This window comes from Desmodus rotundus, chromosome 3 (genome assembly GCF_022682495.2).
Source record: "Desmodus rotundus isolate HL8 chromosome 3, HLdesRot8A.1, whole genome shotgun sequence".
NCBI classification, from domain to species: domain Eukaryota; kingdom Metazoa; phylum Chordata; class Mammalia; order Chiroptera; family Phyllostomidae; genus Desmodus; species Desmodus rotundus.
Window position 1 is genome coordinate 84,300,638 of NC_071389.1, and position 14,058 is coordinate 84,314,695.

The 14,058-nt window shown below is 40.7% G+C and overlaps 1 protein-coding gene across 1 annotated transcript in view; it reads right to left on the reverse strand.

Moving 5' to 3' along the window:
- F13A1 (coagulation factor XIII A chain) overlaps nt 1-14,058 on the reverse strand; it is a 196,191-nt gene that overhangs the window by 76,738 nt on the left and 105,395 nt on the right. Inside the window, exons 7-8 of the mRNA XM_024552286.3 lie at nt 10,445-10,619; nt 7,471-7,609 (exon numbers count right to left, since the gene is read on the reverse strand). Coding sequence (XP_024408054.2) covers nt 7,471-7,609; nt 10,445-10,619 — 314 coding nt within the window. The remainder of the gene's footprint in view (nt 1-7,470; nt 7,610-10,444; nt 10,620-14,058) is intronic.

Sequence of the window (14,058 nt, forward strand, 5' to 3'; positions counted from 1 at the left end):
TTTGTGGCAGAGTCAATCACATTACTTTACATTGTGGAGAGAGAAAGGGAGGGAAAAATTACAAGAACAGTTTGACTTGAGTTATTTGGTGTTTTTCCATGAAACCCTGAGGAAAATAAAAATAAAAGAGTGATTTCTTTCTACTTGGATCATTGACTAATTTTTAGATTAGTTGAAACTTTGAGTTGAAACTGATAAATACAAATTTCCTAGTTCACAATTATTTTAAAAGATTAAACTTAAGTCTGTTTAATTAAACCTATTTAATTTTGAATGAAGAGGCAATAAAGGAAATAAAGATTCTTATTAATTGTTTTAGCACTCACCATCTTTACAATTATCATTAATATCATACAAGACATTTAAAACTCTGAGTTAAGCTGTTTTGTACACCTGCAAGTGGCCCATCAGCTGGACTTTGAGAAGCAGATGGGTCAGCTCATGGGTCTTGGTGTAAACATGTGCTCAGTCCCCTTCTCTTCATGTCCTGAGGGCATAACCAGCACACGCTTCCCCCCACCCCGCTTGGAACTTCACTGTCTGGAGATGAACAACTTTCTCTGGAATATGTGCAGCATGAAAAGGGTTACATGAGGAAGGGCCTAGAAGCTGGACAAAAAGGAGTCACAGGGTCTCAAAAGCTGTTGGCTCCAAGAGGGAATCTGAAACACTGTTGACTACTGGACCCTCTCAAACAAAGAGGGGGTGGGGAGGGTTTATCTCAAAGGAGTCAAATGCTAGAATTGGACAGCACCTAGAGGACTGACAAACAGAAGTGGTGATAGACGGGTAACAGCCACCCATCCCCACCCCTGACCGGTATTAACTCCATCCGCTTCTTGAATGCAGGCCTGGAAGCATTTGCCCTTCAGGAAGGCAGTCAAAGAGCTAGGTGTTCTTGATGTTGCACAGGAGGGAGAGGCAAGGGGCTGAATCACAAGCATTACAGTGAGTTTCAATACTCAACAACTGTAGTCATAATAATACAGGGTAACTGTATAAAACTCCGTTCCTTCCTGCCTGGTCTTTAAAACATTGATCTTTGGTTGTCTCATCTTAGCACATGAATAGCCTTTCCCCTTGCTCCCCAGGGCTTAGGATGGAAGCCCCTTCCCCTCATCTCCACGACTTCCAGCTCATATTACAGCCCACCTGATGTGTTTTGTGGAGTGTTCTATACATGCTTGTCTCATCCACAAACACTGGATGGAGCTCCTCATGGGCAGTGATCTGATTAATTTCTCTCACATATTAGTGCACGACAGTGTTTGTTGAGTGTATTACATGACATTTATTCAGTTAAATGAGCATTTACAAATTGTCAACTAACTCCATTTATTAAGTTCTTATTCTATGCTCTGCACCCCGTTACATGCTGGTAAAATAAACAAAAATAAGTTCTATCAGACATTGCTCTCCACTGTGGGGGTAGCATTGTGGTGGGGCAAGCCAAGAGGTGGGCATAGTTCTTTCACCCAGAATGATAAAATCTGACTACGTCCTCTCCAGCAAAAGCACCCAGGATAACACTTTCATTTAGGAGAGAAGCCTTTTAATGAAATACCTTTCACAACCATAAGAAGTGCCACTATCTGCCTTTCTTTTAAAATTGTTTCTATTTCTATTGTGATCGTCATATAATGAGGTGACTAAACTGAACTAACTTAATTTCTTTGTTTTTTTGTTTGTTTCTTTTTTTCTTTTTCTTTTTGAAACTCACAAAATCTCTATTCAAACTGAGATATTTTAAGGTGAGGCCAAACAGAGACTACTCCCCTGCCCGTCAGAGTGAGCCTGTGGCCTCCCTCCTCAGTGGATCCACATATTCATATTCACGATGAATGGTGGCTCAGTGTGGTGCCAGCGTCTTCAGTAAAGTGTCCGCAGTGATTCATAGATGCCTTTCCCCAGAGGTTACACATAATTCAAAACCCATCAGCACACTGGGGACAGGCAGCTTAAATTATTCCTTCCAGGATGTTACCTTTCGTCAGCCCACTAGGAATTTCATTTGCTTCCCTGAGGCTCAATTACTCTGCCCAGCTGTGTCTATTTAAGGTTCTTCAACCCCTCCCTCTCCCGAATTGCAAAGAAGCTGACTCTTCCTGCTGTGGGCACCAACACTGTGCCCCACCCTGTGCAAAATTGCTGCCCCCTGTCAGGCGAGGTGTGCTCAGAGGGAAACCCACCATGCGGGGACCTAAGTTGCCAAACCAGAAAGAAGGTGAATAAGCAGTCCATCCATGACGGTTTGTGTGAATGAAGAGAGAAGAGTCAGAACATGGGAGGAAGTCCAATCCTTGCTTCTCTTGGCTTAGCAGTGCATCGAGCATGACACACCCTCATACTCACACTTGCGCTGTCCTTTGGATCTTGAGCTGGCTTATTTCTGCTTTGGGTTTGCTTGACTTGGCTGAGTCAGGGAGAAGAGGACACCCTGGGCTTTGAGACCCAACCAGGTAAACTAATTCACCACAACATTTGTACCATTGAGACCTCAGTAAAGAGATGGTGGAGGCACAAGAGAGACAAACCAGGAAATATTTATCATGGTTTCCTTTGAAAAGACATGAAAGCACAGGGCGAGGAGGGCAGGAACCACCTACTAACTGAAAGGGAGTTGGGGTAAGTCTGTTTAACTGGAGCCTATGGAGGAAAGTGAGTCTGGGGCTTGGGCAAGGCCAATTGCTTTCGAGACCCCATGCAAGAAAATTCACTAGGCCATGTATTGCCAGCCACACTGCCCTGGCTTATCCAGGGTCAACTGGTGCCTACCAAATCTTCCCTGCATTCACCTTAGCCTCTATTAGCCTTCTTCCCCCCACCCCCTGCTGGTGCCCTCCCAGCAGCTCAGGTAGCCCCTGTTTCTAATCTCATTAGCAGGCCCTGATTGAGCACTCCTTCCGGGCCCAGCACCCTCAGAAGTACTTTTCCTGGATTATCTCATTTGTCACATCCAGAAATGGTTGCTATCAAGATTACTCCCACTCTATTGCTAATGAAACTGAAGGTCAGAGAGGTAAAGCCATTTTCTCAAGGTCACATGACAAGTAACTCACCAGGACAGAGCTTGTCAGGAGGATGTGTCTGTGGTGTTCCTGTACCTGCTAATCTGTCAAAGGCAGCCCCGACCAGCCCCCTCAGTCAAGGAAGGGCTTAGGAATACTTTTGTTTTGCTGGAACATGTGTAGCTTCTAGGGTCCACTAGGGTTTTTGTACTGGGGAGGCATACATTTCTGGTTTTGTTTTAAAAATACCCCAAAGTAACAGAAATAGCACAGACATCTTACCACACTGGCCATCCCCCTTTTTTTTCTGACTGCTTCTATGTGCCTGGTTGGGTTGATAGCGACATATTGCCTCTAAGAAATTCCAGCTGTGTGACCAATAATGAAGGTGATAATAGCAGCTAACATTCATGAGGCACCTGTTATGCTTGGCTTTGTGCTGGGTAAAATAGAAAATTTTGTCGTCTTTACTTTAAAGGAGAAAAGAGAGGCACAGGGAGGTTGTGCCTTACCCAAGGTCACACAGCTAGTCAGTGGCAGAGCCAGGCCTTGGGTGCAGACCAGACTGAGTCCTGTGTTCCCTGTGGTCCATAGCCTGGTGCCCCCTGAGTTGGGTTAACATCAGCCATTCAGTTAGTCAGACAGTCAGTCATTACACAGTATATTAGAAACTTGCTATGCCTGTACCAAGTGAGGGGAAAGAAGAGGAGCCTAGGGCAGTGGTCTGACTGTGGAGTATGAGTAAGGGCCCCAGACCAGGGAATATAGTCCCAGGGTGATGGGATATTTGGGGAAGGCTAAGGAGCAAAGGGTGACGGGAACAGAGCAAGGAATTTGGAGCAGGGAGCTGAAAGATGAAAGGGTTACCAAGAATAACATCTATCAGCTTCACAATTTTGTTTATGGCCTCGTGGGTTATTTGTTGGGGTGCTTCGTGGGAATTTATGATGGGAGGCATTTGGATCAACAAATAGGGAGGAATAATTTTGAACTGACTGCAGTTCACTACAAAGGCATTGTGTGTGTGTGGAAGGAAGAGGTACAGACTGCAGAAAGCCAAATAATTCTCATTTTGCCATTTTTGACTGTCACACTAGGCTTTTGGGTCAGCTATTTGGGTCTGTTTTTTGTCATTTAATGTATGTGCAGGGCTTCTATACTGCTATTCTAAGGGCTTAAATGGTGCTTTAAATTGCTGTTCAGCTTACAGAGGTGAGGTTTTGTCTTGCCTATACTCTCTAGCTTACCATTGCTCAGCTCATTCCCTGCAAATGAACGGCGCTATTTTTTATTCATAGTAGCACTTTGCTACTAGTTCAGCGATTTCCTTCATCCAACATTCTCAAAAGAGTGTTTACTGGTACTAGCGAGTTAATACTACTCCTACAACTGTGATCCATTCCTGTAGCATGGGGGAGTTAAGGCACTTCTAACTCTTAATTTCTCTTAAAATGAGCTTATAACTTCCTACCATCCCCATTTGGATGTTTTTACAACTGTGAATGTTTTAGCTTTATTACTTATAAAAAAACAACAGGAGGGGTACACATTTTGAGCTTAGAAATTCCACCTAGTTCAATGCCTGGCAATTTCCTCCCATACAGGCCCTCATTAATGTCCTCTACATTGGACTCTTAGGATTTCCCCCTCTTTTTTAGAATATTGTTTTAGAGTGTGTGGTGCCATGTACAAAAGGAATTCCTTTGTAATTTTCAGTTCCCTGTAGCCAGCTCATGGTATAGCTGTTCAGGTCAGTGAAAGAACCCTGTGATTGTTATTTGGCAACAGCATAATCTTTATCCTTATTTCTATCTCTGAATGAATGATGAGGTCACAGGTTAAGGAGAACCACATCGTTATGCTCAAATATCAGTCCTATACTGCAAAGGCAAAAATGGGTTGTAGTTAAAGGTCAGTTGGTTTTCATTCTCAGCTTATCAGGTATGTGTCCTTGAGTAAATTACTTTAACCTCTCTGGGCCTCAGTTTCCTTCCTTGTAAATGGAGATATTAATAAGCATCCACCTGATAAGAATTACCTAAAATCGAGCATCCAGCCAAGATGGAGGTGTAGGTAGACACACTGCGCCTCCTCGCACAACCAAAAGAAGGACAACAACAATTTAAAAACAAAAAACAACCAGAACTGACAGAAAATGGAACTGCATGGAAGTCCGACAACCAAGGAGATAAAGAAGAAACATTCATCCAGACCAGTAGGAGGGGTGGAGGTGGGCAGCGGGCGGAGAGGACTTACAGCAAAGCCGGGGCTGGCGGACCCAGCGAGGTGGTGGATTGTGGAATGGGGCAGGCCAGACTGCAGCTAACAGACCCCACAAGGTGGTAGCTGGCAGACCCTGTGGCCCCACATTCACGTATAGATAAACCAGGAGGAACAGCAGGGGAGAGAAGCAGACCACACAACCCAGGGCTCCAGCGCAGGGAAATAAAGCCTCAAACCTCTGATTGAAAACACCCGTGGGGATTGAGGTGGCAGCAGGAGAAACTCCTAGCCTCACAGGAGAGTTCGCTGGAGAGACCCACAGGGGCCTAGAGCATGCACAAGCTCACCCACTTGGGAATCAGCACCAGAGGGGCCCAGTTTGATTGTGGGCAGTAGAGGGAGTGACTGAAATCTGGCAGAGTGGAGCAAGTGCCATTGCTCCCTCTCGGCCCCTCCCCCCCCACATAGAATGTCACACTGCAGTGACCAGTGTTACTCTGCCCTGGTGAACACCTAAGGCTCCAACCCTTTACACAACAGGCGCGCCAAGACAAAAAAAAAAAAAAAAAAAAAAAAAAGGCCCAAATGACAGAACACTTCAAAGCTCCAGAAAAAATACAACTAAGCGAGGAAGAGATAGCCAACCTATCAGATGCACAGTTCAAAACACTAGTCATCAGGAAGCTCACAGAATTGGTTGAATTTGGTCACAAATTAGATGAAAAAATGAAGGCTATGCTAAGAGAAACAAAGGAAAATGTACAGGGAACCAATAGTGATGCGAAGGAAACTGGGACTCAAATCAATGGTGTGGACCAGAAGGAAGAAAGAAACATCCAACCAGAAAAGAATGAGGAAACAAGAATTCAAAAAAATGAGGAGAGGCTTAGGAACCTCCAGGATATCTTGAAACGTCCCACCATCTGAATTATAGGGGTGCCAGAAGGAGAAGAGGAAGAACAAAAAATTGAAAACTTATTTGAACAAATAATGAAGGAGAACTTCCCTAATATGGCAAAGGAAATAGACTTCCAGGAAGTCCAGGAAGCTCAGAGAGTCCCAAAGAAGCTGGACCCAAGGAGGAACACACCAAGGCACATCATAATTACATTACCCAAGATTAAGCAGAAGGAGAGAATCTTAGAAGCAGCAAGAGAAAAGGACACAGTTACCTACAAAGGGGTTCTCATAAGACTATTAGCTGATTTCTCAAAAGAGACCTTACAGGCAAGAAGGGGCTGGCAAGAAGTATTCCAAGTCATGAAAGGCAAGGACCTACATCCAAGATTACTGTATCCAGCAAAGCTATCATTTAGAATGGAAGGGCAGATAAAGTGCTTCTCAGATAAGGTCAAGTTAAAGGAGTTCATCATCACCAAGCCCTCATTATATGAAATGTTAAAGGGACTTATCTAAGAAAAAGAAGATAAAAAATAGGAACAGTAAAAATGACAGCAAACTCACAGTTATTAACAACCACACCTAAAACAAAAACAAAAGCAAACTAAGCAAACAACTAGAACAGGAACAGAACCACAGAAATGGAGATCACATGGAGGGTTATCAACAGGGGAATTGGAGGTGGAGAGAGGGGGGAAATGTATAGAGAATAAGTAGCATAAATGGCAGGTGGAAAATAGCCAGGGGGAGGGTAAGAATAGTATAGAAAATGTAGAAGCCAAAGAACTTATAAGTATGACCCATGGACATGAACTATAGTGGGGGAATGTGGGAGGGAGGGGGTGTGCAGGATGGAGTGGAGTGAAGTGGGGGAAATGGGACAATTGTAATAGCATAATCAATAAATATATTTTAAAAAGAATTAGCTAAAATCATATACACACCGAGACTGGTACATAGTAAGTGCTTAATAAATGTCAGCTACACGACTCTTAGAGTACTGACATAGACAATGTCAGGGTTCCGTACCTGTGCCATTTCATAAACTAAGGCAGAAAAGAGCTAGTAGAGGTTTTAGCCACTAAAACAATGGCCTTTATCAGTGGTTGCTGTCATAATGGGAAGTTCAATCTTTATTAATAAGAGCCCAAACTGCCTGTTCAGTAAAATTTCTCATTCATTAGGTAAACAATCTCTGACAATTAGACATTTCTACCCATGGTATTGAATAGTCCTTAAAATAGAAGAGAAAGAAACAGTAGACCAAGTGTGCATTGTGGTAAATGTGTAATGTCACTTTAATTATATAACAGCAAATGCCCTTGTAAATCAAACTCACCACACTGAATCCTTTGTGAGTTTGGAGTTCACATTCCCATCTTCTTCCAGGAAGATGTCCATTTGCAAATTGGCATCATTGTCATGGGCTGAGAAATAATTGGTAACAACTCTTGCTGGTATCCCAAGGCATCGCAAAACTACAGGAAAGAAGGACAGACCACAACTAACCACATCACCAAAATTTAATAAATACATAAGGTGCAATCCCTTCTTATAGGGACCATCTTCTTTTTTTATATTTTTTGAAAAATTTTTATTCAGTTAGAATTGTCTGCATTTTCTCCCCATCCCTCCACCCCACCCCAGCCAAGGACCATCTTCTTTAACAACGCCAAAAATTCTTAAATAACAGAAGTAAAAAATGAATTGTCAATGTAGTAATAAGTGCGAATTTATTGTGCAGACACCAAAAAGACAGTTCACAAACCAGGAACTCAAACCAAAAATGGAAGGAGGCTCAAGGATGTATTATTATAAAGCAACTTGTATAGTGAGGGAGCAGTGACTGTTTATTCTTTACAGTGATTGGTTATAGTAGAATTTTCTTTAAAAAAAAAAAGGAATTGGTTGGTAATTACCTTATATTGACCTTAGGAAGCAGTTCACGTTTTGCCTACAGTTTCCAGAGGCATAAGCAAGAAATGACCCAGGTCAAGTTAGCCTTGCAAAATAAGCTAAAGTAAGCTTTGTATGATCAAACTGTTTTTTTTTTTTCTGCTTGGGGAATCTTCAAGGCTGGTCTCCGTTTTTGATTTTGACACTAACGTGAAAAGCCCTATTGGCACACATTGTCCCCAAATATTCCATACTGGAGAGTGGGGCTACTGTCAGGCATCTGCTGCAGAGAGAATCCTTGCTGCCTGATCATTCAGAACTGCGGTTGGGCCATGTGAAGGCAGCTGCAATAGAAGCCCAGGAACAGGGTTCTAATTGTTTAATTGCTAATCATACAATCATCAAAGTAGTATTATTTTAGTTCAGCTAAGGGGGTTATGTTCCTGAAGATAAAATAAAATAGCAAACCAGCTAATAGAAAGTTAGGAATTTGCAAAGCAGATCCTCAGTGGGGTTCGCTTTCCTGGCTGGCATTTCCTCTGTTCCACTTGGTGGAGGGTGACACCACAGATTCATTTCAATTGCTAGATAATAAATTACTAGGATGCATCTCTTGCCATATGCACCTATTGATTAAACTTAATCCAAATGCCCTCCATAGCTCCCAGGACGTCACACATCAGGGCTCATTGAAAATAATTCAGCTGACAATTTTAAGATTAATGACTTGGCTTGCCTTTTATTTTCTCAGAATAGTTTAGCATTTTTAACCAAAGAGTATCCACCTACTTCAACAGAACAACCTTGGAAGTCCAAACCTGAGTCTGGTGAGGTAGAGCTTGACACTGGGGTAAAAGAACCTCCTTCCCTCTAACTTTCCTCTTTGGGTCTATTCTCATTGTGCTTCTGCCTTTTCCTAGCTTACCTTCAAAGCCTGGAGTAGATCTGGTGATCCTTTTTTTACAAAAGGCACAAATGGATAGGAGGTGCTTACTATTTTATCTGGTTCTAAACCTAAAGGAATTACACAGGGATAATGCAATTGCAGGCAGCAAGAGGACATGGGGAGGCAGAAGGCCCTTTCGGTTTTCCTGGAATCATTTCATAAGGGTGGCTGTCTATGTTGGGTGCCATCTTCTACAGAGTCTTGGCTTGTGAACCATGAGGGAGGGGAACTACTATCTTGAAGTTTGGGCTTCTTGCTAGAACTTCAGAGACTAGACATTCTAGGAGACTAATTCATTGACCTTGATTACCCTCAGGAAATACACATATATTCCTTTAGTCCCTGGGTGTACTCAGATGGTTGAGAAAATGATCTTATTCATTTTGAGGCTATGGTGAAACAAAATACCTGGTACAAAATGCATTATTTCCCCCTGCTTGGATCGCTAATTCTTAGATTGTTACAACTTTGAGCTGAAACTGATAGGCTTCATAATCATTTTTAGAAAAATGGCCTCATCCTAGCTTTCAGCCTCCAACTCCTCGATATTTCTGAATAAAAAAATGCTAACTAGGTAGAACATTCTTTATTAATGAATAAGCAGAAAGGACACTCCCATTCAAACCTATCATTTTCTCCAAGGCTGTTGAAATGGCATGTGAATGAAAATCATTACCAATGATGAGATCACACTGAAATACATGTATTTTAAAAAATAGTCACTGAATTAACTATAACATTGGGCCTAGATAGTCAAATGCCATTTAAAAAAATGATGCATGAGGCTTAAGAGAATAATTCTGTTCCTATATGCTTTCTTCTATGCATTGGATGTTGATTGGATTAAAAGCCAGAGGAGAAACTGGGGAGTAAAGATTGTTTGTTAACTTCTGATATCTAATTGCTTATGGTCATTGAGATTTGCATATAAAAATGGAGATTAAAAAAAAGGGAGATGAGACCATCTGCCACAATTCTTTCCATAGCTAGGGTAAAATTAAGTAAATATATTTATAAAATCTTTCAGTGATAAACAATAAGCAAATAAGCATGCTTATAAAACTTCTCAATAACAAATAAGCAGCATACATGTTTTCTTACTAGTATTTATTATTTTAAATTTGGCTAATTTTAACCTTTTTAAAATGTGGGAGTTACTGAAAAGAAAGTGCCACATCCATTCCTCCACATACTTGGACCCTGGGACCCCCTATTTCTCTGGATATAGAATGATGGATTATGTAGGAAATTGTCCATCATTCTTCCTATAAAGATTCTGTAGTCAAAGAGAAACTATGAGCATATTTGGCTGAGAACAGTTTAATTATGCATTGACTACATCCCAGAATAGCCACCCATATATTCTATGGAGCCAACAGAGATTGCCAGGGTTCTTTGCCAGCTTATAGATAAAACATCATGAAGTGAAATTTTTTTTGCATTAAAAAATATTACTCAGTTGGATACTTACATGTGTTAAAGACACCAGCAAAAACCCAGCACTGACCATAACGAACTGGATTCTGAGAACTCTGATACTCCAACAGAATGTCGATGCTTCCAGTCCAGGCTGATGGGGGGACACCATAGGCATAGATATTGTCCCAGGATCCAACGAGGACACCTTCATCATCTTTAGAATTAACCTAAAAAATACCACAAGTGGTGATAAGGAAAGAAGATCATTTAGAAATTTTTTCTCCAGACTTTGATATTGGGTAAGATAAGGCTCCCATTGCCTTCCATAGGTCCTACATGATGAAAACAGTTTACTACTGCTTAATTCACTGCTATGTTATCAGAGAAAGTGATGTAATAACTAAGTATGCAAAAGGAAACCCAGTAACCAGATTTCCTCTTCAATAGCGTATCATTGTAGTAAGGTTGTTTGAATAGCAGATAGGAAGGCTTTTAATGTCTTCTTCTCCAGTGCTTAGGAGAAGATACACATAAAGCACTTGGTCTGGTTGAAATAGTGCTGGAGAATGATGTGAGAAGGAGAGGAAGAAGACCTACAAAAGAAGACAACTCAAGTAGTGATTGAATAGGCATCTTATCTTGGTGGAAGGAGAATTCAAAACTGACAAATGACCAAAGATGTATAGGTAGAGTGAGGGCCAAGAGTACATGTTCTAAGGAGTTTTGACTTTGATGATGAATAGCAGACACTAATGAATTGAAAAAGCAAACAGATGCTGACATAGGAACCATTAAAAGTTAATAAGATTCCCACTGGTACTTTATAGAATCTGTTCTAAAATATTGCATTAAAGTATTTTTATTTATGATTATTTTAATATGATCAAGGTTTTATAGTTTTGTTAAAAGACATTTACATTTACATAAAGGGCCTGTCATATTTTATAGTTTAAATATGTAGATTTGCTGAAATATAAGCAAATAATGACAGTCTTGGATATTTGGGAAAACCTAGCTGCATATTCAGACCATAGCCATCTGGTCTCAGCAGACCTCAAGTGCAGGAACAAAAAAATTTTGTGTTTAGACAATAAAACAAAGGTTGGGAAGTAACAGTTCCAAGGCATTCTGTCAGGTTTTTTGTTTGTTTGTTTGTTTGTTTGTTTTGAGAGGTGGGTTATTGCTGAATCTTATCTCTTGGTATAACTTTTTTAAATTAAGTTATTACATTGACATTGGTTAGTAAGATCATATAGGTTTCAGGGGTACAGTTCTATGATACTAGATCTGTACATTGCACTGTGTGCCCACCGCCTAAAAAGTCAAACCATTTTCCATCACCATATATTAGGCCCCCTCACCCCCCAACCCCCATTCTCTTCCCTCTGGAAACCACCACATTGTTGTTTGTGTCTATGAGTTTTAATTTTATATCCCAAATATGAGTGAAGTCATATGGCTCTTACATTTTTTATCATGTTTGAATATAGTCAGAAAAATGTCTAGGTGAGTAGCGGTGGGAGTTTTTAAAAAAACTGGTGCTACTTAAGCTGTGTTTATACATTTATGTGACCATAGTTTACAGCCTTGCTCCTCAAAGTGTGGTCTGTGGCCCAGCAGCAGTGGAATCCCCTGGGAGCTTGTTAAAAATGCAGAATCTCAGGCTTCTCCCCAGACCTGCTCAAGCAGAGTCTGCATTTTGACAAAATGCCCAGGTTATTTGTGTGCACATTAGTTCGAGAAGCATAGGTTTAGACAATGCTGAGAAGACAACAGTAAGCAATGTGAAACATGCAATTGAAACAGGTATGTTTGGATTCTGAAAATCATAGAAGATATACTAAAATATGGTGAGTTTTAATGTGTTTACCACCTTACCCACTAATAGCTCAGCATCAGTACTTGCCCAGACCCCTCTCCTAGGCTTGCTACATTTAACTGTGTAGGAGTTTATTTTTTTTCCAGTGGGTTATGAGTTAATTGAGAACAGAGATAAAAATCTGTCTTTCTGACTTCTAGCAAGTTTTGGAAAAAAGTAGGTTGTTGAATAATCACTTGTATACTCAACAAGCATATAGGCATTGTACAATTGAATAAGAATAAGACCTGGAAAGAGATAGACAAGAAACCAATCAAGTGCAGGTAAAGGTTATTGGCATTAAGACAGAAATATGTACAGGTAGACTGGGGGCCCAAAGGAGGGAGGAACCTGTTTTATCAGGCTGGAAGGTGGTGATGGTGTTGGTGGTGGGCTGAACAGAGGAAATGACAGGAAAGTTAGGGTTTGAAGGGCTGAGGGCTACAAAAGGCTGGAAACAGTTTGGATAAATGCTTAGTGTCATGAAACAACATGGCAGGTTTAGGGACCTGCTAGGTAGGAGCCACCTGGGTATCCTGTAAGGTAATATTGGATGAAACAGAAAATACTAGAAGAAAACAAATAAGATGTGCAAGTACTTGCTACTCTAAATGACAAACCATCCACTAAAATATGAAATTTACTCTAGCACTGAGTGTTTTTCCCCAAAGAGGGTCCTTTTGGGGAGTGCTCTCTAGAAGATCACCATTCCATTTGATTTAGACAGACTACATTTCCCCTTTAACTCTGCACAGGCAGGTGCAAGTGAAGGTAACTACCTAGTTAATTTGTTTAAGGTAGAAAAATGGTAATTCTTAGGAGGTTTCTGAATAACTCTGTTAAACTAATTGCAAACTTGTGCCTTTGATATAAACCTTTGACTCCAGTCTGTAACACCATGAGATGACAGGGACAGCAGGAGTCAGCCAACCATTTGATTCTATTCATGATCAATACTTATTGTTGTAGTTAAGTTGATTATTTAAAATTCTTCATTTATAATGAAACCTGAAGAGTGCCTTTGTAGGCTCTGATGTGGTTTGATTTTTGTGGGTAGGTAGATTCAGCTTTAACTCACATTATTATTTCCTTATCCTTATCATTGAGAAATAGAATAGGGCTTATGAGTCTCAGAAGTAAAAGTTTCTAAACTATGGTTCAATGACTGATTTTCAAACAGATAGACATTAATTAGAAGGGCTATTTATAGCTCAGGGTTGAACCCACTCAGCTAAGGGAAAGAGATGGAAAGGAAAAAGCTATCTCCTCTACAGACCTTTTAATTGTTAATGCTGAGCTGTCTCTCTGTTGTTAGATAAATCACAACTCTCACTTATTAGCATTTGGCCATATTAGCTACTGTTTTCTAATTAGAACATTGATTTCTGGGGAGCACAGACACTGAAACAGATAAGTTTTAGTTACAGATGTAAAGAGTTAAAGTAATAACTTCCTTCCTAGACAATAAGATATGTTTGGGGGTACTTCAAGGGCATTTTTAAAAATGCCACAATGGACTGTTTTCAACACCTATCATGAACTCAGAGTTTGACCAGTGACAGAATGAAATGTCTCGGTCTTGCATCACTGATGGTCAAGGAGACAATGTGGACTTTAGATAGGGAGTGTTATTAAACTTTATTAAGGTTTGCACTAAATTGTCCTCCCTTAATAGCTACAATATTAGAAAAATGAAATACCAGCCCTGCTTGTCAAGTTACTGTCAGCAACCTCAGGTGCATAACATAATTCAATAAACTGCAAAATCTGGTTCCAAGGAAAAATAAGGATTATGGAGTAGAGTGGGA